The 24,182-nt window shown below is 34.9% G+C and overlaps 3 protein-coding genes across 9 annotated transcripts in view; 1 reads left to right on the forward strand and 2 right to left on the reverse strand.

Annotated features, from left to right (window-relative positions):
- The first annotated feature begins 4 nt into the window (after nucleotides 1-4).
- On the forward strand, nucleotides 5-15,769 carry LOC106175733 (delta-1-pyrroline-5-carboxylate synthase). 3 transcript variants are annotated; one of them, XM_013557870.2, is made up of 15 exons: nucleotides 5-187; nucleotides 4,009-4,350; nucleotides 4,634-4,774; nucleotides 6,635-6,742; nucleotides 7,438-7,590; nucleotides 7,923-8,141; nucleotides 8,570-8,732; nucleotides 12,319-12,462; nucleotides 12,679-12,896; nucleotides 13,030-13,167; nucleotides 13,334-13,529; nucleotides 13,975-14,096; nucleotides 14,260-14,446; nucleotides 14,802-14,897; nucleotides 15,178-15,769. In XM_013557870.2, the coding sequence occupies exons 2-15, from the start codon at nucleotides 4,018-4,020 to the stop codon at nucleotides 15,360-15,362; spliced, it is 2,403 nt and encodes an 800-aa protein (XP_013413324.2). In that variant the 5' UTR covers nucleotides 5-187; nucleotides 4,009-4,017; the 3' UTR covers nucleotides 15,363-15,769. The 3 variants fall into 3 exon arrangements, with proteins under 3 accessions (XP_013413324.2, XP_013413316.2, XP_086853021.1); XM_013557862.2 differs by lacking the exon at nucleotides 6,635-6,742 and adding an exon at nucleotides 5,430-5,537 and having other exon boundaries at nucleotides 6-187; XM_086996895.1 differs by lacking the exon at nucleotides 6,635-6,742 and adding an exon at nucleotides 5,430-5,537 and having other exon boundaries at nucleotides 56-187; nucleotides 3,910-4,350.
- On the reverse strand, nucleotides 8,742-11,735 carry LOC106175749 (carboxylesterase 1C). The gene is made up of 2 exons (XM_013557881.3): nucleotides 9,781-11,735; nucleotides 8,742-9,555 (listed from the first exon to the last, which is right to left on the reverse strand). The coding sequence occupies exons 1-2, from the start codon at nucleotides 11,400-11,402 to the stop codon at nucleotides 9,357-9,359; spliced, it is 1,821 nt and encodes a 606-aa protein (XP_013413335.2). The 5' UTR covers nucleotides 11,403-11,735; the 3' UTR covers nucleotides 8,742-9,356.
- Nucleotides 15,737-24,182, reverse strand: part of LOC106175758 (heat shock 70 kDa protein 12A) — a 34,088-nt gene continuing 25,642 nt past the window's right edge. For 2 of the 5 annotated variants that reach the window (XM_013557895.2, XM_086996881.1), the window contains exons 5-11: nucleotides 21,610-21,684; nucleotides 20,863-20,988; nucleotides 20,346-20,548; nucleotides 19,870-19,902; nucleotides 18,542-18,710; nucleotides 17,845-17,973; nucleotides 15,737-17,596 (exon numbers count right to left, since the gene is read on the reverse strand). In XM_013557895.2, coding sequence (XP_013413349.2) covers nucleotides 17,118-17,596; nucleotides 17,845-17,973; nucleotides 18,542-18,710; nucleotides 19,870-19,902; nucleotides 20,346-20,548; nucleotides 20,863-20,988; nucleotides 21,610-21,684 — 1,214 coding nt within the window. In that variant the 3' untranslated portion in view covers nucleotides 15,737-17,117. The remainder of the gene's footprint in view (nucleotides 17,597-17,844; nucleotides 17,974-18,541; nucleotides 18,711-19,869; nucleotides 19,903-20,345; nucleotides 20,549-20,862; nucleotides 20,989-21,609; nucleotides 21,685-24,182) is intronic. The other 3 variants (XM_013557910.2, XM_013557902.2, XM_013557918.2) reach the window with 3 other exon arrangements.

Below are 24,182 nucleotides of genomic sequence, written 5' to 3' on the forward strand. Positions count from 1 at the left end.
TTAAGGTCACCAGGGTCAAAGGTCATAGAGGTCATTTGAGCCCACGTTGGATGGTGCGTGTAAAAATTCAGTGCAAGGCTTGAACCGGCGGCGGATGTTTTTGTTTTTCTCTGCAGAGAAAGCGTTGCTTCGGCGAAGGAACTGGCGGTAATTTCTGTATTCAAATAGCCACTGAGACGGACAGAAGGTAAACATGTTTTCTGTAATTATTAGTATTTTTTCAGTGATAAATGAAAGTATATAATCTTCACTTTCACTTGATAAAAACATAAACAATGACCAATGTGAGACCATTAGACGGGGGGGGGAGGCGAACTGGTAGAGCTAGGAATCAACAGGTTCTTATTATTTAGGTTATAATATAGCGATCAGGGCGTGGAAACTGGTTGTGGGTGTTAATGAAAATGTAAACGTTTGGTAGTTACAGTATGTGAGTGAATATGGATATCATTCATATTGTACTAAGCACCGGTACTTCCGTCGGTATCCACGTATTGCGTCACTAGGCCAAGTGTTGCATCAGCCGGTTTCCTTCAGTCGTCTCAGTAGAACTCAAATAACGTCGGTTTATAATTATAAACTATACCATACCTAAATAATACCTTATGTCTGATGATTTAACAAGGAAATGAAACGTTATGAGATAATTATTTGCATGCATGTATTCTGTATATATACAGATTGTTCAGATTGTAATGTTCCAGCTCAAGAAATAGTAATTGTTTATATAGTTTATTAAAATCAAGTGCACTACTGTCTTGATAATTAGGTACCAGAACAACATATAAAACATATAAAATGTACAATACAGTATAATAAGGTGGAGGTTAAAATATGAAATATAATATGTAAGAAATTCATGCAAATTATGCACTACCAAGCATTTGAGTTTAACTGGATGGAACCGGTATAAGTTGATATATCTCAGCTTTGTAAGGTTAATGACGTGAATAAACAGGAATTAAGAATGATTTGAAAAATGAATGGATTGCAAAGGTGTGGTGAATAATAGTAATAGTAATAATATATAATAATAATGAATGATAAAATAATACATCGATCTATCTGTAGGATGGGATGAAGTGATGAGTGACAGTGAACATCTTATTATGTTTATGTACTTTTAAATATATAGTAGAATAATGTGGCATCAGAAAAACAACTAAACTTTGTTATGAATTTAAGTGTAAAATAATACCTGATTCAATTTTGCACAGTTTATATTTTCTGTGAATTGTAAGGAGGGTTATCTTTAAACATACATAAATATTGTGGTACCACGCACTACAAGGCTTGATACTGCTATGTAGATATATTTAGTTCATTTTCTAAGCAACTTACATATGCAAATTACCAATTATAATTCTTGTTCAAAGTAAGGTGATAAGAATGACATCTATCTCTACCAGACAGTCTGATCTTAAGGGTTTAATATTAAAGTTCAGTGGTTGTTGAGATGGGTATAGGAACAGTTGCATTCAATATTTATACTAATGAAAATGGGGCAGATGAAAATAATAATAATAAATACACAGAATACAAATTGGGTAACACTTGTACTAGAAAAAAATAACTATAAGATGTATATATGTCTGGTTGATGACATGGTGGCAGAAATAAAACTATGCATTGCCTCCCACCCACTCACCCCCTCCAAACACTGTACTGTAGCCTCTCTATACAACCTTTGTACCCACTCCTAAACTCTGTTTACATGTCTGGCTGAGGTGAGGTAATTAATCTTATATAACAAGGCTAGTAATTTCTTAAAGGGACAAATGATGAAATATTGGCACTAAAACTATTATTCACAAGTTTTCTTCAACTGTTTCTTAACACTAACTCAATCCTCACTATTTAATATAGTGTTAAAGTGTTTTTTAAATACTACAAAATATTCATTTTAAATATAATTTTTTCTACCATTGGCCAAGGAAACAGGGGTTAAAATGAAATATTTTAAAAAGGGCTTTTAGATATGATGAGCACATGCCATTGAAATAGTGAAAGGGAAGATTACATGTAAAGGTGTACAGTAGGTGTTCCATTTACTGCCTCTGTAACCTATTTGTCTGGATACTTACCCCAATATTGAAATTGTGACACAATTTAGGTGACCTTTTACTTGGCATGCAGTCAGTTCATGACAAATGGTGCAAGGTGCAACAATATTATTATTATTATTATTATGTTCCTCCACCCTTTTATCTATCCTTGGGGACAGATAGCCCTACTTTTTATCAATGCTCATGATAGTCCATTTGTTTGCTTGTTTATTGTGCAAAGAAAATATATCAGCTGAAGGCCCACATTTATCTGCCATTGTGTTAATTTTTAATTTTTTTCTTATTTCATAAAAGTTTATTATTATTATTATGTTCCTCCACCCTTTTATCTATCCTTGGGGACAGATAGCCCTACTTTTTATCAATGCTCATGATAGTCCATTTGTTTGCTTGTTTATTGTGCAAAGAAAATATATCAGCTGAAGGCCCACATTTATCTGCCATTGTGTTAATTTTTAAATTTTTTCTTATTTCATAAAAGTTTATTATTATTATTATGTTCCTCCACCCTTTTATCTATCCTTGGGGACAGATAGCCCTACTTTTTATCAATGCTCATGATAGTCCATTTGTTTGCTTGTTTATTGTGCAAAGAAAATATATCAGCTGAAGGCCCACATTTATCTGCCATTGTGTTAATTTTTAAATTTTTTCTTATTTCATAAAAGTTTATTATTATTATTATGTTCCTCCACCCTTTTATCTATCCTTGGGGACAGATAGCCCTACTTTTTATCAATGCTCATGATAGTCCATTTGTTTGCTTGTTTATTGTGCAAAGAAAATATATCAGCTGAAGGCCCACATTTATCTGCCATTGTGTTAATTTTTAAATTTTTTCTTATTTCATAAAAGTTTGTGAATGAATGATATTTGTTTGGAAAAGAGAAAGTATCTCCAAAGACAATATTTAATACATTTAATTTTATTAAACTTGATTATCAATAACAGGGGTGTACTGCACCTATCTAGACTTATACTACATGTAGCATGCTAAAAGTTATGAGAGTACTTAAGATAATTTTTTAGGGCATATTAGAATTGGTTTCTACCATTCCATCATGTACTTAGTTTTGTTATAAACCCAAAGACAGACCTGACATATGGCCCAAGCAAATGCACTGGGGTAGTCAGGCTACACTGAGTAACATGCACTTAGCCCTATTCACCTTAGTTAATTGCTAGCTATGTTTCTATTAGAGAACTAAGCCTGGAAACTGCTTTCTATGTAAATAGTGCAATATAAAACATGAATGGTCTTTAAGAAAATCCACACTATGTCTTCATTGTGATGTGCATGCCAATTTATGCTGATGTGACCTTTCTCTACATGGCAATTGCATGTGTTAAGTTCATAATATGTGAGAAACAAATGGTGCGTTGTACTTTATACTATCTTAGAGAAAGCGTACAGAACTCGGAATTAGATTTAATGTGTAATTGTGTCTTCTTAATGAGTTAATTAAATGAGTAAAAGCAACTTTTTCAATTTTGTTATTAAACATATTCTTGAAGGTAAGTCAGGAAGCGAAAGATAGTAATTTAAATTAGTTTGGTAGAAAATATCATTTATGTACATTTGAAATTAAAGAATGAGGACTAATGTGCATTTCAAATTCAGTGGTTGAGATTTATTACTGCCCTTAGGACATGGATACTGTTCAGGAGTTCATTGTGCATAATGAATACTAAAACAAAAAATTTTTAACGTTATAGATTTGTACATTAAAAAATTATTAGTTTGCAAAAAAGAAAAGGTCAATATGAGGAAACTTGAAAAATTCAGTTTATTCATATTAATGGCTCATTTTTGATTGAGGAAACTTGATTTTTTTTTCAAAAGCCAAAAGAAATAGATATTGACAGTCAAGATATTGGAAAGTATAAGTCTTCCAGTGGGAAATTAAGAAACATTGAAGTCCTTCTCAATATCCTGATCCAGGTCACCATAATGCAGGCATCAGTTTGCAGACATCACTGCAGATACCTACAGCGCCACGCTCAGCAAAGGTACTACGGCACTAGGATGCCAAGGCCTGCCGTCCTTACCCCGGGGATGTTAAGATCTGTCCTGCATACCCCAGGGACTGTCTCCTCCCGGTCTGGTCTTGTGGCAACAGTCAGTGCATTGCATACTAACAGCACACTTCAGAAGAGTGCCATTAAGTATCGTGCTGACTTGAAACATGGCCGCCGTATTGTGGTCAAGTTGGGAAGTGCAGTTATAACTCGTGAAGATGAGTGTGGTCTAGCACTGGGAAGACTGGCTTCTATAGTTGAACAGGTTTGTTAGACTTTTTTGTTTCATTTTCTTTTATTTAGTTGTAAGATTTTGGGCATTTATAATTATTATTATTATTATTATTATTATTATTATTATTATTATTATTATTATTATTAAACATTTATGAAAATACTTTTCTTAAATTTTCATTGTTCTGAAAGTAATAAAATGGGAATGTGAATATTGATGTGCTTGAATCTGTTTACTTAATTCAAGTTATTCAACTTAAATATATATATAATACAAATTCATAGCAGAGGTACATATTTGTATATATTTCTAGGTTTCAGAACTTCAGAATCGGGGCTACCAGATGTTAATGGTGACCAGTGGTGCCGTTGCATTTGGGAAACAAAAACTGCGCCACGAGATAATGATGTCCATGAGCATGCGCCAGACGCTGTCAGTTAGGGAAAATGGGAAGGTAGGAAAAAAACTGCAGAGGATGTGAAAAACATTCCAAATTCATCAGTAATATTGTTCGGAGATTTTTATTTGTATGCAAGCAAAACATTTATGAAGCTTTTATGCTAGCTAACAGTCAACCTGTCAAACGTCAGACTGAGTAAATGTTACTGATTGAATGCTACGTTGTATAAATGTTTGTCTTGTGTACTCTTAATGATCTTTGGGCCATATCTACAGTTAATAAATATTTTTGTTCAGCAGTAATATTACGTTGAATTTATTCAAATTAATGTTTCACCTCAATTTAGCCTGTATTTAGGGCTTTGGTTAGACGTTCAAAGTTCTTTGGGGTTTTTTATTGATATTTAAGGGCAATTTGTGGCTTATCCTGTCATGAATGTTTACATATGTTGACTTATTTGTCAAGTGGCTAGATAGTGGAGACAAGATTTAGATAAACATAAACATATTGATATGTTGTAGGAATGCTTATTGAGGTGACAATGTTGTTTATTTTAATGTTTGTGCTATAAGATACAAATTTTATGATATGTCTTTTTCAGCATTATTAATTATTGAATGTTTTGTATTCTTATTAAGAAATCTATCCATTTCATGCTGCATCAAATACTGAAAGACTTTTGTCTATTTGTTTTTATTTCAATCTCCAGCAAGGACGCCCAATTTTAGAGCCACGGGCGTGCGCAGCGGCGGGCCAGAGCGGTCTCATGTCCTTGTATGAGGCCATGTTTTTACAGTATGGCGTCAGAATAGCTCAGGTACATTGCATGTTTCAAGGACAGGGAGACAGCAGATGATACACAACGGAGCAAAATATCTGACTAAAATTGATACAGGATTTCAGAAAAATTGAATTAATTTTCCTAACAGACAACCTCATTTTGCATCAAAAATATTTCATTTGGTCAGGAATGAAACCCTGAATTAAATTTGATGTCGTATTTTGCTCTGGTGATTTTATTGTGGTTGCAGGAATTTTTGGCATTTGAGGATGCATGCAGTCCTTTTACTTTATTTAAGTTATTTATTTTTTTATTTATGTTGGATAGATGGGTCATATATGGGAACCTTGTATTCATAGACTAATGTTCTCTTTTCTGTATTCTATCTGATGAACATCCCTGTTTCAAATTTCATTGCTGACATGTTTCACGTCAACATCTGCTGAGTTGTACTGTGAATTTCACAATCAGAAGCAGGCCATCTTGTTGACATCATTTTGCCAGCTTGGAGATAATCTTATCTTTACCAGACCCGATAGATGTTTATAAATCTATAAACCATTATGGTAAAAAGAAAACACATACAACATTTTTTTTTCAAGTTTGAATCAGATGTCTGATATTATTCCTGACTATTTATGGGTTCAAGCTGCCCCCAGATACCAGGGCAATGGCTACCCAGGCATTTCTGTCTACTTTTTTTTACAACCCCAAATTGTGTCTGAAAATTGCATTGTTAACCTTGGTTACAAGTGTTTTAGCTATTAGCACACATTCCAAAATTGACCCCACCAGTGACCATAACAGAAACATCTAAAGTATTGTTGAATACACTTTTTACTGTCCAAATCCTATATATAGGACATTCTGAAACCCAAAAAGTAGAATGAACATTTGTTATTCAGTATGATGAACTCATATGATATGATATATGTTGGTAAAGGTCAGAGTTTTGGAGCAGATAAATACTCTACCAGTTGCCAACACTTGGATACAGAAGAAACATTGCTAGAAATGTCTCCCAAATATGACCTATTCTACTAACATCCCTTAGTTTCAGTTCTCATCTTTCTTTATTTACTCTGCTTTTAGTTTGTAGTTTTTCTCTTTTTTTAACTGTATTGTCTGTTCAGGGAGAGTTGACAGGGCCTAGTAGTCATGCCTTCTCTGCCTGTGGTATGGGTGGATTAATGGCACTGTACAATCAGTTGTTTTCACAGTATGCCATCAAAACTGCACAGGTGATTATTAACAAACCCACCAAGTTTTTTTTTCCACATTGTTTCTAAAATGTTATTATAAAGTCATGCCACTAAATTATTATATTATTGACTATATAGTAGCATAGAGTGAATTCGGTTTGTATGAATGAATGTACACTACTTAAAATTGAAGTTTTTTTTTTTTTTTTTTTTGCCTTGGGATTTTTTTTCAATTAAAAATGCAACAGCACATTCAGTACTGGTAAGCTTTTCAAACTTTGTATAATCTCCTGAACCAGCATATTTAAAATCAACAGTATTTTAACAAGGTCTTTATCTTTTTATGCTAGTTGTATTAACTGACTGCTGTCACTTTTGCACATCAGTGGTGTTAACTTTTATTGTTTTCTTTTAACACTGACTAACTGTTTATTATTTGTTTCTAAATGATGTTGATAAATTCCAAAGATAATAGTCTGTTAATTTTTTATTAGCAATGCATTAATTTGTATACATCAAATAGATCATTTAATGGCTAATATGAGTGTGCATGTTTCATTTAAAGTTAAGTTACCTTTTTCTCTAAATTTTTCAAAACTTTTACATTGGAGAAAGTTGCTTTTACTTATTAAGTATATCGACATCTGACAAATATGTTTTATGATAAGACATAAAAACATGTTAAGTATAATTCTTTTTGTTTATGATGTACAGGAATAACTTATGCATTCCAGGTTTTAGTCACAAAACCAGACTTCACTAATGATGAGAGTAGAAAGAACTTACGGGGCACCTTGCAGGAACTCCTAAAACTGAATATTATTCCTATATTAAATGCTAATGATGCAGTAGCTCCACCACCAGAGGCAGACAAAGACCTAGCTGGGGTGAGTTTTTTTCCACTGTATCACTTTGTGACCATTATATTTTAACCAATTATGAGTCAAGCTAAAAAATGTGCATTTTCATTCATTTATGTTAAATGTCAAATTCCATAAGAAGTTGAGAAATCGGAAAAAAACTTTTTATAACACATATCCCAATGCCAGACACCCAATTGAGACTGTAGATATTTCATCTCTGATTCTCAAGTCTTTTTTAAATGCATTTAGTTATCAAGATTAAAATGTTTTAATCTACAAGATAAGGTTGGTTATTTTGTAAAGCTGTCAATGCTCTAACCCTTCGTCTACCATTTCACCCCTTTGTTGCTATTCAGGTGATCAGTGTCAGTGACAATGACAGTCTGGCTGCCAGGCTGGCCGTAGAAACAGATTCTGACTTGCTGATCTTAATGTCAGATGTGAATGGTATCTACACGTCTCCTCCCGGCACTGAGGGGTCTCGTCTCCTTCACACCTATTCCCCAAAGACAGACAGTGTGAATGTGGTGTTTGGGGGCAAGTCCAGAGTAGGACTGGGAGGAATGGAGTCCAAGGTAAATAACAGGAAGGGAAATGTGCTTCATTTAAAAAAGTAGACCGAAGTGACTATTACCTTAGAATAGATAGAGTGAATGTTATGTATGGTGACAAAATGAGAAGTTGATAAAAGAAATGACCCCACTAAGAAAGGTCAACTCAATTTTTATGTTGATGGCCACTTTAATTTCTTGACCAAAATGTGAGAGGAATGAACTACATTTTGGCTGAGGAGCATGTGCTAGGTGAGAACAGGTAGGATGTGCTGATGGAGAAAATGTAAAATGTGCTAGGTGAGAACAGGTAGGATGTGCTAATTGAGAAAATGTAAAATGTGCTAGGTGAGAACATGCAGGTGGTGCTAATTGAGAAAATGTAAAATGTGCTAGGTGAGAACATTTTGAGATGGATTGTGTAGTTGTGACAGTTACCTAACTATTTGTAGGTGAAAGCAGCCACATGGTGCCTGGGTCATGATGTGGGCGTGGTCATCTGTAATGGTACTGAGGAGAGTGCAATCCTGAACATTGTTGATGGGAAGAAAGTGGGCACCATGTTTACAGACGCTATGGTAGAGGGGCCTGCTGTGGAAATACAAGCAATGAAAGGTAAGGGGATTTTGTTCCACTTTTATACAGTTATACATTGGTGAAAGTTTTAAGGATTATGCCTGATTTCAGGACTTTCAATCTTCATTTTGATCATTTTTTTCCATAAGGTCTGCAAGCTATGTTTTAAGGATTTTCAGTTTTTACAAATTTCACCGATGTACTACATATATGGAGTTGTGTGGCAACAAGAAGGCTATGAGCGATTCAGTATGCTTCAACCTCTGAATGGTCAATTTTAAAGCAGCTGGATAGTTTTGATGCTGCGTCAACAAGGCTTTCCCCTGAGAATGACTCAGTTATCATTTGGATGGCCTGTTTGTCCTTCTCCCTTGGGTGACCTTTTTTTTTACATATTATATGTGGTAGTAAAATCATGGTCTCTCAAAATCAAGCAGGCTTTTTTGGTCCTCATCTTAACATATAAGTTGTATACTTCCATGTTCAAAATTAATGTGTGAGGCTAAAAATTCCTCTTTCAACCTGATATATATGTTTGACCATAATTTGTGTTTATTGTTCTAGATTTATGATCATTGTTTTTTTTTTAAGGCAATAAGTATTATAGTTTAATTTTTTTAACAGTTATAACATTATGCATTATATTCGGTTGTCAAATTTTAGTTACAATTCAGTCTTTTGTTTCTTTCTTTGTTCTGCTTCAATTTCCTCTGGAATTGTATGCATCCACAACTTCATCCTCTCTGGATGTAGATCATACTCCATCTTAGTTTGTTTGCCGATGTCTATGTAGCCCTTCTTGTCCTTGGTGAACTCCTCCCAGCTTGCCACACCCTCTAGTGGACTTCCTTTGTTTGGATTTCTGAAAAAATTGTAAATTTGTTTCAATTCTTGTTTCTTATTTTAGTTATTGTTATTCATTTTTATTCACAATGACATACAATATTTCTTGGATAAAATATTAGATAATTTAATGTAGTAGTTCAAGTTTATTCATCAATTAATTGGAATGTGCTGTTATTTTTTACAGTATTTTTATATTAAAAAAAATCCAATTATTGTGCATAAAATATAAGATCTTGATTACCCTGTTTTTGCAAAGTTGGTCCAGAGTGTCATCACAGTATTGGCAGCATTTTGATCCTCTTCATTCCAGTCAAATTCAACACCTTCTTTAACAATATTTGGCCCAAAAACTAGTGGTAAGTCATCCCCATGTGTGGCACACTTGGCCCAGGTTGGAAGAGTAATGCCAACATAGTAGTCAGTAAAGCTTTTGCCACTCAGAACATGACTGATGATATAGGAGTAAGTAGCAGATTTTCGGGTACTACTTAATTTCGATCTCAAATGAGCCAGGCATGATTTCATGACTTGTTGATGCATCAGGAAATCGGAGAAAAAATCCCGTGCAGCAATGGCATTTTCAATGGGGTCAACTTTGTGGGTGTACATGTCATGAATATACTTTTTTACTCTTTCTAAGTTGTTTGGAAATAAGGCTTTCAGAAACGGAAGTACCAGTTTTGTGTTTATGATATCTTCCGGTATTCCAGATGTTATGTTGTACCCATCTTTCTCATGCGTCATGGCTGCCAAATAAAGCATGTCATTACCTTCGTCTGCTAATGCACCTGCCATCCAATCAACTTTACTGAAAGCTTCGTCTATTTCTGGATTGCTTTTGAATTTGGAAGCTGAAAAATATCCCTGTGCACCATAAGGCACAAAGTCTCCATCTTCTACTGGAGCAAAAGGCATGATGCCATATTCCTCCGTGTCGTTTGAAATGCCAGGTGTTAATAGCGCTGCAGATGCATGAAGAAGATCCTGCACAGATGCCAAACGTAAGCAGTTAACCAATCTCAGAGTGTCACTGAAATCTTTGTTGTCCGAGGCACTGCAATTCAGTTTGTGACCCATATTTCTGGCTAATTGAAGAGGTTTCCTTGAGAAGGCAAATCCACTGCTGAAAGCGGACGGACTCTGGCTGATGGCACGTTTGACCAGTCCAATGTTATATTTAGTTATCGCTTGATGCAGCACGCTAGAACCACCAGCAGATTCACCAAATATGGTAATGCTTTCTGGATCACCACCAAATGTTGAGATGTGCTCTTTGACCCATTTTAAGGCCTCATGCTGATCCCACAGCCCAAAATTACCTGGGGCATTTTCATCCAGTGTTGATAAAAATCCAAAAATATGCAACCTATAGTTGATGGTGACACAAATAACATCACCGTGTAAAGCCAATTCTTGGCATGGGGTTGCCATCCCCTGACCCATGGAGTACCCTCCACCATGAATCCAAACCATTACTGCTTTGGGTGCCTTATTTTCAGATACAGGGACGTACACATTAAGAGTAAGGCAATCCTCTGAAATATCAGTGTGAAGTAATATCTCCTTGAGTCCGGGAAAGAAAGTCTGGGTACATGAAGGCCCATATTCAGTAGCATCTATGATGCGTGTCCATGGCTTCTTGGGTACAGGCTTTTGGAAGCGTAGATGTCCAAGAGGAGGCTCTGCAAATGGAACCCCAAGATAGACATCTATGTTCTTTCCGTTGACTGTTTGGGTCTTTCCACGAAGTCTACCCAGCTTTGTTTCCAGAATCTCTGCATGACTAGTGGCAATCATAAACAACACAGATAAAATACATGTACAGGCAACCATTGTAGAAGAGCAAACAACTTTGACACCCATTTCATGAGCTGTGATGGCAGCTAGTGTTCACCTTTGTTCTGATAACATAGATTTGACAGTGTCTGTCTTAAAAACCTTGTATGGTCTCTTGTTTTTCTCTCACTCAATCCTCAGGTTGCTTTTTCGTGAGGTATTATGAAATTAACAAGCAGTAAGAAAGCAGCTTAAAATTAGTTATTACCTTTTAGTTGTTGTGATAAATATGACCCAGCACCCCTTCCTGCCCTGTACCCTAGGCTCATACTATCATGCAAGTAGCAAGTACAAGTTCATATTTATCAGCTCTTTTATCTGGGGCTGATTCAATATGTCCTGACCTACTTGTTTGTTTTTTAGGCATTAGCTCATTCAGAAAGCAAACACTTTACTTGTATATGTAGGTCATTTGAAAATGTGAGGCACATAAGTGACTGACCCATTAATATTGTGTAATATTTGTGTATCTGTTTTATATCACTTTTTGATTAAAGTTGATTTCATTCTTAATTGGATGGTTCTGCAGTAAAAGACAATTATAAGGCAGAACAAATTATTAGACAAGTCAGAATAATGCAAATCTTACACAAAGTGTTTGCATCATTAATATGATTCAAATGCTCACTTTTTGTGTAATGACCAATATAAGACACAATTGTTTTTTTTTTTTTTTTCCTAATTGAACTTTTTCAGTCTCTTTGGGAATTGTGTTTGTTCATAACTTCATGCTAACTGGAAGCAGATCCATAGCCATCTTGGATTTTTATGCCTCTTTTGCTTTGCTGACACCACACCGTGCAAGGAACAACCAATTTTTGGGGGCTGCTGAAGAGAAAGAGTATTGGTGTCAAATTAATAAAATTAATATTTATTTTAACAATTTGACTAAGTTTTAAGCAATTATAATATGTCACTTATTTGATTAACATTATTATTCCAGCAAGAGAAGGTTGCTATGCCTTGCAAGCACTAAGCTCTGAAAAAAGGGCGGACATCATCAACAGTTTGGCAGGTTTACTGATCGACAGATCCGCTGAAATACTAGCAGCCAATAGGAAGGATGTGGATGCAGCTAAAGCTGCTGGTAGGTGGAGAAATTATGGGTAGAACGTCAGTTGGACTGTAATATTTGTTTCATAAGGAATTTCTCTCTCCAAGATAATTTGATCGTAGTGTTTTACTTGCTTCTTTTTCAGTAGTAGATAGATGGCATAGTTCTCAAGATTTATCAAACCTTACTCTAAACCAGTTCAAGATTTAAAGAGTGTAAATGAAGGTTGTATTAATGTCCTCTTTTCAGGACTTCTCCCAGTGAACATCTCCCGTCTGATCCTAACCCAGGCAAAGTTACAGAATCTATCAGGCGGCCTGCGACAGATAGCTGCCACATCCCATACTAACATTGGCCGCGTCTTGCGCCATACCAAGGTGGCCGAGGGAATGGACCTAACGCAAGTCACTGTACCTATAGGTGTACTGCTAGTCATATTTGAGTCCAGACCAGATGCCTTACCACAGGTTTGTATGGATTACGTTTTAAAACTTTTAATATTAAAATAATCATTTTTTTAAAAAGAAATTAATTTTTGCCTCATCAGTGTGCAAGACAAATTTGAATGTTTCTAATTGATTGATATATTTTTTTGTCTAGGTTGCTGCCCTCTCCATAGCCACTGGCAATGGTTTACTACTGAAGGGAGGCAAGGAAGCATATCACAGTAATAAAATACTTCATGAGCTGGTAGAAGAGGCTCTAGGGCCACATGTCCCAAAAGATACTGTGAGCTTGGTGGGTATACTTTTCAGTTAAATATCAATAAACTTTTGAAAACTATCACTTAAGATTTCATGTTATTTTAGATGTCAAGATGCTGTATGGTTAGTGTACAGCCATGCTAATTTGTGGAGGTTTATTTATGAACACCAGTTTATTGACAAGTTGTCTCACTCCGTAGGTCAGTCGACGAGAAGACATCACTGACTTACTGCAGATGGATGAATACATTGACCTGGTGATTCCTAGAGGCTCCAAGGAACTGGTTTCCAAGATACAGCAGGAGAGTAAAGGCATTCCTGTCCTCGGCCACAGCGAGGGCGTCTGTCATGTGTTTGTGGATAAAGACGCAGACCTGGAAGCAGCTATTAAAATAGGTCAGTAGTTATGAAAAATATGGAACTGTGGCGTGCATCTGATTTTGGTACACTTTTCACTTTTTTGGCCTAAACAAGATGAAAGGAAAATATTGCATAGCCTGAAATATATTATTAAAATGTAAAAACTTATTTTCAATGATAATCATACATAGTTTATATTACTGCCATTCTGCCCAAGGGCGAAGGATGATAATGATGATATATTATTGATAATTCTTTGGAAATCAAGAAAGATAACTAAATAAACAGATATAGTGCCATCTACTTGTTTTTATCCTATGGTGTAGGCATTCCTTTAGATAAATGACAATGAAAATACAAACTGATTCAGTAGGCATATATGGCAAATACAGCACAAACAGCAATCACAAAGCAGTTTCTTACTTGCAGTAGTGAAAGTCTCTTTATTGGGTTCAGAAAGTTATATTTGATGTACTTTCAGTGGTTGATGCCAAATGTGACTACCCTGCAGCCTGCAATGCCATGGAAACACTTCTCATACATCACGATCACTTACGAACTGGTTTCTTCGACCATGTGTGTGACATTTTGCGAAAGGAAAATGTAGGTTTTTATTCTTTAGTTCAGTTGTTACGTATATCAAAAACTAAAAGTCTGCATGTTAACCTGAAGTGAAAAAAGTTTTAACATTAAAATGTGAAATACAAGAATAGCAAAAATTCATAATATTTTTCAAGTTATGGCAAAAATCCTGATAATTTTTCAGGTGAAGATTCTAGGAGGACCCAGATTGCTGAGTCATCTCAAGTTTGGCCCTGTGCCAGCATCATCCATGAGGACAGAGTATGGAGACCTGCAGTGTACCATTGAGGTGGTGGAAAATGTGGAGGATGCTGTGGATCACATCAACAAATATGGCAGCTCACATACAGATGTGATTGTAACTAGAAATGGTGTGTTTATTTGGGATGTTATCAAATTTCTATTGTTGTGTGTCATGTGTTAATTTAGCATTGAATACTTTTATTCAATTTGGACCCTGAAATTTCAGTTTGAAAGCTTCTTCAACTTTGAAATGATTTATGAAGATTTTCTTGTTAGGGAATCTGGTGTACCTTTGTAGAAAGCAACATACCAAATGTATTTTTTACAAGGCCTCGTTTGCTGAAATATTCGGAGTTACTGTAATATATGCAGTGTAGACTAAAATAACTTTCAGTACTCAGCTGTAGTGAAGAGATCATGGCCTTTGCTGTGGTGTCAGACCAGTCAGTGTGGCATGGTATTAACTGTGTGTTATTATTCCAGCTGAGGCAGCAGAGACATTCCTACAGAAGGTGGACAGTGCCTGTGTGTTCCACAATGCCAGTACCAGGTTTGCAGATGGATACAGGTTTGGACTAGGTGAGAATTCAAGACTTATCTATTAAGACAGTAGGGTCTGTAGATATTTCTAGGATCCAGTTTTTTATCATGTGTCCACCAGGTCTGTTTTGGGATGGTCAAACACACTAACTCAAAGATTTTCAGTAGGCCTTTTCACTCCACACCAATATGATTACTCTTTGGGTTCACACCACAAAAATTTTGTTTTATAATCTTTATGAATTTTTTCGACATGGAAACCATTTAAATAGTTATACATTTGAAATAACAATTACATAAGCCTATTTATATTTTTTAGGTGCAGAGGTTGGTATCAGTACAGGCCGTATCCATGCCAGGGGCCCAGTGGGCGTGGAGGGCCTGTTGACCACAAAATGGATTCTAAAGGGATCTGGAAACACCGTTGCCGAATTTACCGCAGGCGATATGAAATATCTACATGAACAGCTGCCTATTGACGACATTTTGCATAGCAGCAGTTGATTTATGTCGTGCATGCTCAAGAAGTGTCAAATTTCTAAATTATGAACAAAAAAAAGACCAATTATTTATTTTGTTTATTGAATTATATGTCATTGAATGCATTTTTGTGTTCCACCATCTTGTGGAATATTCTGTGCAATGGATAGGAAGTCCATGGGTCTGATTGATTACTGAAGGAACAGTACCATTAAAGATTTATTTGTTGTAGCAACAACAGGGTAGAATTTATCATTGGTAATGAATTTTTCATTTATAGTGATGATAGTATTGAAAGGTGTACTTAAAAGTATTTTAGTAAAATTGCTTCAACTTTTAAAGATAGGGCTGGGCAAAAGCTTCTCCAGTCAATCATGAATTCACACAAATTATAAAAGTGAAGCTGGCAGTAATAAATATATTTATTCATACATCTCATGCAATTTTCTACAAAAACTACAGACAGCTGTACATGTAAAATGTTAATAAGATTCCTTTACAAAAAAAAGCACCGAATACCATTTTTTGAAGCAAAATCGTATGACTAGAACGTCAACCAGGCAGGTTTGTAGCAAATTGACATACGTACTGGTAACTACTGTATAATGCATGGTACTTATAAAAATGATTCTTCACTCGTGATTTATGTAAGCATCTTAAATCAACTACATGTATAAGTTGCATGGTTTTACTAGCCTTTCACTGTATGCAGATTAAGGCTTCGTTCACATGGAATGTCTATTTTCTAAAAATCTATTTTCTATTCGCGCTATCTTATGATCACGGTCTGTGCCCTGAATATCCCGCCGCGTAATTACTGGCAGCGCGAGCCAGTTACTTATAGTAACTTATAGTAACTGGCTCGCGCTGCCAGTAATTACGCCGCGGGATATTAAGGGCACAGACCGTGATCATGAGACATACCGTGAATAGAAAATAGAATTTAGAAAATAGACATTGTGAATGAAGCCTAACTTGAACAGTAAATGTTATTCCAACTTCCAGTGGAAGTACAAATGCATAGATGTACAATTTGTACCAGCAAATCTCATAAAAACATGCCTGTTTATTCTACCAATGTACATATTCTTCTGCATAAACAAATATATTCCATCATTGCTGAGTATTGCATAGGCCCTCATAGAACTGACTGGCAGAAAGCTGGGGACTGCCCAGGTTTCTGCTTCATGGATATTTTAACCACAATTTAAATATTTTAATTCAGACTACATACATAATACAAATTCATCATAAACTCAATATGGACTAGTACTATAAAATTTTATGTTGTTATATGGATACTCCTTTGTTATATGGATATTTCCTTCACTGGCATTTCATATGCCATACCTGAAAAAATGCACTTCTACCTACATGTCAAAATAGAAAGTTTTTGTATTGTTTCTAAGTATTCTTAGGTCAAAAGGCAAGGACGGAAAAGGTTAATTTCATGGAACTTTGAATAAATATTTGGCACTTGAATATGAGGAAATTTCTTTGGTAGGAATATGAAAAATCTATTAGCTCCATCTTCATAATATCCCTGTAATTTGGCCAGTACATACTTAGTCACTGCACCTGTTTTTTTTAATCATTTGACAGGATCTTTATTCTAGTTTTTGTCCAAAGCTGTTTTAATTCTTTTCACCTCGATTAATTCTGAAAGGGTGAGTACCCTAACATCTTCCAACCACACAATAATAAATCTATCATCATGACAACATTCTGGGCATGTCAACCACAAGGTGAACTGAAAGCCCAACAGTTTGTTTTCAGTAATCACTTGTTGAGGAAATCAATGGAAGCTCTGACACACTTTCCTGTCGCAACATCCAGAGCGCTAACTTTGATTTCTGTGTCCCCAAACTGCATCCTCGTCTGCAGTTCGCGCCTCTTTGGCAAGTCCTGATAGTTGTCGTCTGACAAATCCAAAACCAGCTGTCCACACTTCTTCACACTTTTGTCAGTGATAAATTTAACGTCAGGGCGATCACTGCAGTAAATGTTAATAATGCTGACCTTTTGCCCAGCCTTGGCAGGGGTGTAACTCCGCAGGGCAGAGTCCCCTAGCGCCACTGCCTGGTCAATGTCCACAAACTTGTCAAAGACATCTGTGCACCAGTCGGCACCATCTTTGGTAATTTTCTTGGATTTGGGATGTTTTCCTGGTTGAAAACGGTTGAGCACACCAATTCCATACACCATACGTGAACGTCGCACTTGTACTACAGTGGGATCCAGACCAAATAAAACAGCACCTAGAATGTGGAAATTTTATAAATTCTGTAGCTTTTAAAAATAAGAAATCTTATCATAGAACTTATGTATGCTAATGCAGGAAGCATTAATATTATAAAGATACATGATCTCTCTATATGCCCTCCAAACAGCCACCCTTTTTTTTTTTTTCATTTTACATTGGAAAGTTTCAACATTATGCCATTTCTTACTAACCACAATGGTTTTTGTCTTATAAACACTATATAATTATCATTGTATCATTTACCTTTGAGTATAGTCAGTCCCACTTCTTGAGGTATGATCACTTTGAGAAGATGTCCAAACTCTCGTCTGATATCTTGCTGCAACATGGGAGATTCTGCAAAGCCTCCGACCAGAAACAGGTACTTGACGTCTGCAATAATAACAAATTTTTAAAAATTTCCCTTCCTTCCAAAACAACATAAAAACATATCTAACCCATACATAAATCAGAACTGTATCTGCCAGATATCTTGGTAATTTGAAGTACTCATCCCTTATAGTCTTTACATGAATATATTATTATTATGCTACAACGGTCAGTGCATGTAAAAATCACAAATTAAAAAGTACAAGTTTTGAACAAAAAAATAATGTGAAAAGGCTCTTTTTAAATCTCGACCTTACTTTATTCAGACACTAATCCAGAAATTCAGCAAGACAGACTTTAATCTTTTATTATATCCTTACTACAACTGGATTGGCCTGTATTTTAGCAAGACTTTAACAAAACGGTGATCCCATTTTCTAGTTACTGTAGTACCAAAATATGTGCATGGCTTTTGCTTAGCTTTGGAAATATGAACAGACACTGGTGACGGACAATTGTACAGATACAACTTTATATCTGAGCATAAAAGAGACAACTACCAACCATCACAGCAAAGCTCCATTTTTTTTCTTTCAATGGCCGCAAAATTACGCAATATATTAATTAATACCTTTCACATTTGGATGATTCAACACATCTCCCACGGCTTGCTTGATTCTCTCCAGAGTTGGGAAGAACAACCTCCTCATGGCCTCTGGTGACAGGCGGAGGAAACCCTGCGTAGACCACCTGATTTCTTTATCACCATATTTACGTATTGCATTCTCTACCTGATTTCCCTGCAATAAACAACATAGACGGCTGAACCAAATACCACAACATGGCAGAAATACAGAACATAGAGATACAGATCACAAACCACCTTCTGGTTGTGTTTATACATTTTTAAATGTGTTTAATATTAGATCTTATTCAATACAATGATGCACAATTCACAATCAATTATATATAAATATATATCTTAAAACAGGAAGAATTTGTAAAATTCCATAAATAACATACTTATATTAAATATGTAAAGTGAAGTGTTCATTTTCTAACTGAATTTATAAAGAAAACAATAGTGCATGCAACATGGCATTCCACATTAAAGGGATAATAACTCTTCGTATGATATCTATATTTCACAATAAAAACCTTGTGAATAACTCATAGAAATATAATATATTCTGTTTTACCCCAAAAACAGCAGTTATAGCTTTTATTCTGATATCTGAACTTGTCTCTAGACCACGTGACCTCCATTGATGTCTATACTCTGTTAAAATCTCTTAAGAGATTTTAACAAAAAACCAAACTTTTTAGAAAAAAAACAGGGACTAACTTTGAATGTAAAAATGGGTTCATTAACCATTGCTAAGTATGGGAAAATTGTTGTTTACTCCAGGAAAATTCATTTTTTGGCCGAAACGAAGAGTTATTATTGCTTTAACATTCCTTATATGTTACTATCAGAAATACAAACTGGCAAGTACATTTTGTTCTTCTGCACTACACAATAAACAGTGATAAAAAGCGCAGTCAACGTTAATATACAAATATGTACTCAAATTGATTAAAAATGCTTCCGTTGATTTTTATTTTCATTTCAAGAAAATTATGTGAAAATCAATTCAGCACAACTAGAAAATCAAAGTACAAAAAAACTTAAATCAGCAATTTATTAGCCTCAAGCTTGTTTTTACACTGCAAAATTGAACACCAAGAGACCAGATAATGGCCAATTTGAAACTCACAACATCAGATATCATGATAAATATTTAACAAAAGTGGCAGCTCTGTTTCACGGTTCACTCTGCCCAGCTTTACAGTCAGTTACAGTTGAATTGTTGGTGAAGACCCTTCTCCCATTTCTACTTCACTATCACAGTTAGCACAGCAAAACAAAATCAAAAACTACTAAAACCACTACAAGACATGTCACTACAGGTCACCTACCTTCCAAGTACCTCCTCTGGATAAAGATGGTGACTGACAAAGAATAGATATAGATTTCAAGTTGTCATAAAATTATGAAGAAAAAAAACTGATTTAGCAATGCAATTTGAAATGCTTTTTTTTTTTTTTTACCGACACTTTTAAGGCTAATCATTTTAACAAACTGCTATTTCATTTACTATTTCTATGGATAAAAACAGTTGAAAACACACTTTCAAGTATTTTTTTTTCAAGTTTCCAGTCAACTTGCTAAGAAAATGCAGTTTGTCATTGTGCTGTATAAGCATGTACCTGAAAATTTTCAAGGAATATATCTAAATAAAAATGTATTTGCCAGTTGCATTTTTCCCCAAAACCACTTAACACGAAAGTTGTAAAAATAAAGTTATTCAGATTAAAAACATCAAATCCAGAGAGGCTGAATTAATAGTTATAATTAAATGACCAACACCGTTTGCAGTGAAATAGGTACCAACCTTGTATTTCTTGTAGTAGTCTATAAAAGAAAATGGCAAGGAAACATTGAGGTGATTCCCTCTGAAAGGGTTGGCAGCTCGTTTGCGAGATTCAAATGCTATTGTCAGATCCACATAGCCAGCAGGCCGCTTTAGTTTGAACGCCTGTAAGTAATCTGCTCCAAATATGTCTGCCAGCAATTTTTCAAATTCCATATCAACTCCTGAAATGGCATCAAGAATAATTGTATTAAAGTTTACAATCAATACTGGCCATTACATTTTCATATAAAAATGGTGAAAAAAAAATGTACAGTTCCTAAAATAGTTTATCATAATACTACCTGGCTAAATGCAGCAAAGAATTCTTTACCCCAAGGCTTAACACTTTCCAATTAGGCTAAAGAAATATAAAATATATTTCATTATTCATTCACCTAAAAATTTCAATTCATCAATTATTTTAGATTGCCGAAAATTCCTTTAAAACCAAGCCCAGAAATGATGAGCAAGCCCTACACTAAGAGCATGTCTTTACCTATGGAACCATGTGGCCCCCCTGTAGCTTTGTACAGTTCTTTAAGTCCACCTCCATGAAGATCCATCTCATGCACTGTGATGTCCACAGTACCACCGCCACAGTCCACCACCATGTAGCGTGTACCTGGAGAGAATACAGTTACAGCAATTTATATTAACTGACATATAAAAGAAAGAATTTAATTGGCATAACAGTGAAGTTGATATTTCAGGCATGAGGTATTTTAAGACTAACCAAGTATGAGGTCATATCAAGATGCAAATATACTAACAAGAAGCAGAAGCTTTCCTTTTGCAGTCTTTAGCCATTTTGCAGATAACTACAAAATATACTTTTCTAGAAACAAGGTACTTGCATATTCAACCTAATTTAAATAATCTACAAAATGCTTCATAGTTTCCTACAAGTCAGCTAATTAAAATACATGAGAAAGCAAAGAAAAACAATATTAAATAGAGATACATAGGTATAAATCATGCTATGGAGGCTAGTAGTAAACAACCATGCATAATTTTACATTGCAAAAGTTCTAATTCACTACTCTATCATAATTGGCAATATGTATACATATATTTCTATACGCCATGTTATTCATTCAGACCCAACTACAAATATTCAGCATTTCCTCTAATCAGATCACTTATGCCAATAATTTATGGCTCCAATGATGTAAAATGCATTGGTGGCTTCTCTACCACAATGTGAAATCCTGTGCATCACAATGTGAAAAGGAGATAAACAAACCTCTTATAATGGCTTCCACCTCTTCATCATGCTCTAGTGGGAGGTTGGGCCTACATGTTTTGTAGTAATACGAGTCTGAAATCATACATATTTTTCTTTAAGTAAAAGGCTACCAAATATATATTTCTGCATTACAGTGAAATAGTATACTTCTTTATTGGCCTGTAAGATAAAGACATTTTGTGAAATAAGGAGTCTAAAATCACAAAATTCTTTTCTCAAGTCATGTAAAGGGAGACAGCTTTAATTTCATGAAAAAAAATGAATTTATGATTTTATCTTCTAAAAGGTTCATTTGGGTTTTTCTCTATAAGCTGCTTGAGACACTTGCAGACAAGAACACCAGTTCCACTGTACGTGGTCTTCATATTTGCTGACAGTTGCTTTTTAATGGTGTTATATTAAGGCATTAGAATTTTCATTCATAAATTTCATGGCATAAAATGCCAAGTTACAAATTTAGCAACATTACTATATTAAAAACTTAATAATAAATATAACTTTTGGTTTGTGATTTATTAAAAATTATCTATTAATGTTATCCACAACTGCCTCAAAGGAACCATCATGATATATAACTGAGAAAGACCTATGCTAATAAATAACATACAATTAACATGTTAGAGAGGCTGTCAGGGCAAATTTCATTACCTCACATGTTCTTCAGGATCGTTTATTTGCCAAGTTTTCTTTTCATTTAATTTCTTTTCAACCATAAATGTGAGGTAAACACCATAGTTTGTTTAAAAATATTTTTGCTTACCTATACATATTGGAAATGAAATGTGCATTGTGAAAATCTGACCATTTTGCTTACACGGAAGCTATAAATTTTAACTTGGAGTTGCTTTTTTTGTGGTTTGGACTGATGATTTAAGTCAAGCAAAGACTGGTCAGAATATAGGGAATTACTGTTTACCCTCGGAAATTAGTTTTCCATGAGTTTTTGAGACTTGGCCCTGGCCCTTGGCCCTGACAGCTCTGTAATGGCCCAATTGCATATTTAACCAGAGTAGAGTTTTCTCCACTGCTGATTTCTGCATTTTAAAATTCGTTTCTGATTGTTCCTGTGGGCTTGGTTCTATGAAATATGTTCAAGTTCTTAAAATTTTTTTTTTTACAAATTATCCAGCTTTAATACCTTGTCTTTGAAAAAAACAGTTAACTAATAAAGGCTATGAAATGCTCAAAATAAAATTGGTGCAATGATTATTATTGATCTCATTAGAAAATTTTTCCTTCATCATTTTGCATTTTTGTAGACATGTACAATTAATTGAAATTCACAATGTTTTTCTTTTAGATTGTGTCTGCAAATGGTTCAACACAACTTAGACGGAGTTTAAGAAGACTATCATAGTAAAGTTGACCAATGTGCAAAAGACTTTTGTCTAAAATTCTTCAATTATTAAGTGACTAAAGCAGTATGCTGACAATGTACACAATCTGGCCAAGGGAGGTTTTAGCCACTCATTCTGGCAGGAGTTCGAACGCACACAAGAAAAAGACAGTGATGCCACAGCTTGACAAGACATATTTGATCCTTGTGATAACTTATAGAACTGATAATTCAAAAGCAGTAGCAGCATCGTTAAATTTGCAAAAATCTATGAAACAATTCTCTAGTAAGCTGGTTGCATAGCATACTGTGGAATATGTACATTTATACATTTTTATATATTGAATAAAGAATGTAAACATGATACTCTCTTTTGTTTTGAGGGAACAGTGCCTATAACCAATTTTGCCTAAGTTCCAACAATATATAAAAAGCTGTAAAAATATTCAAAACAGTTAATATAAATTTCTATAGGTTCCTATAAGATTTCCTATAGGATCCTATAAGATTTCCTATAGGATCCTATAGGAAATTGGGCCAATTTCCTATAGGAACCTATAGGAAATTCTATAGGATCCTATAGGAAATTCTATAGGATCCTATAGGAAATCTTATAGGATCCTATAGGAAATTGGGCCAATTTCCTATAGGAACCTATAGGAAATTCTATAGGATCCTATAGGATATTCTATAGGATCCTATAGGAAATTGGGCCAATTTCCTATAGGAACCTATAGGAAATTCTATAGGATCCTATAGGATATTCTATAGGATCCTATAGGAAATTGGGCCAATTTCCTATAGGAACCTATAGGAAATTCTATAGGATCCTATAGGAAATTTCCTATAGGAATCCTATAGGAAATTTTCGTAAGGGTATCTCTGCCAGTTTTGGAGATAAAAGGAAAGCAAAATTTGCAAAGTTCAATTCATGGTGAAAAGTAGGTCAAAGGTCAATTTTAAGGTCACATATAGATTGCCAGTATATGACTTCCTATTCAAGTTCAATAGTAACTACGGACCTATCTCTGCCAGTTTTGGAGATAAAAGGAAAGCAAAATTTGCAAAGTTCAATTCATGGTGAAAAGTAGGTCAAAGGTCAATTTTAAGGTCACATATAGATTGCCAGTATATGACTTCCTATTCAAGTTCAATAGTAACTACGGACCTATCTCTGCCAGTTTTGGAGATAAAAGGAAAGCAAAATTTGCAAAGTTCAATTCATGGTGAAAAG

Source organism: Lingula anatina, chromosome 1 (genome assembly GCF_051362555.1).
Source record: "Lingula anatina isolate TDL-2025a chromosome 1, LinAna3.0, whole genome shotgun sequence".
Classification (NCBI taxonomy): Eukaryota; Metazoa; Brachiopoda; class Lingulata; order Lingulida; family Lingulidae; genus Lingula; species Lingula anatina.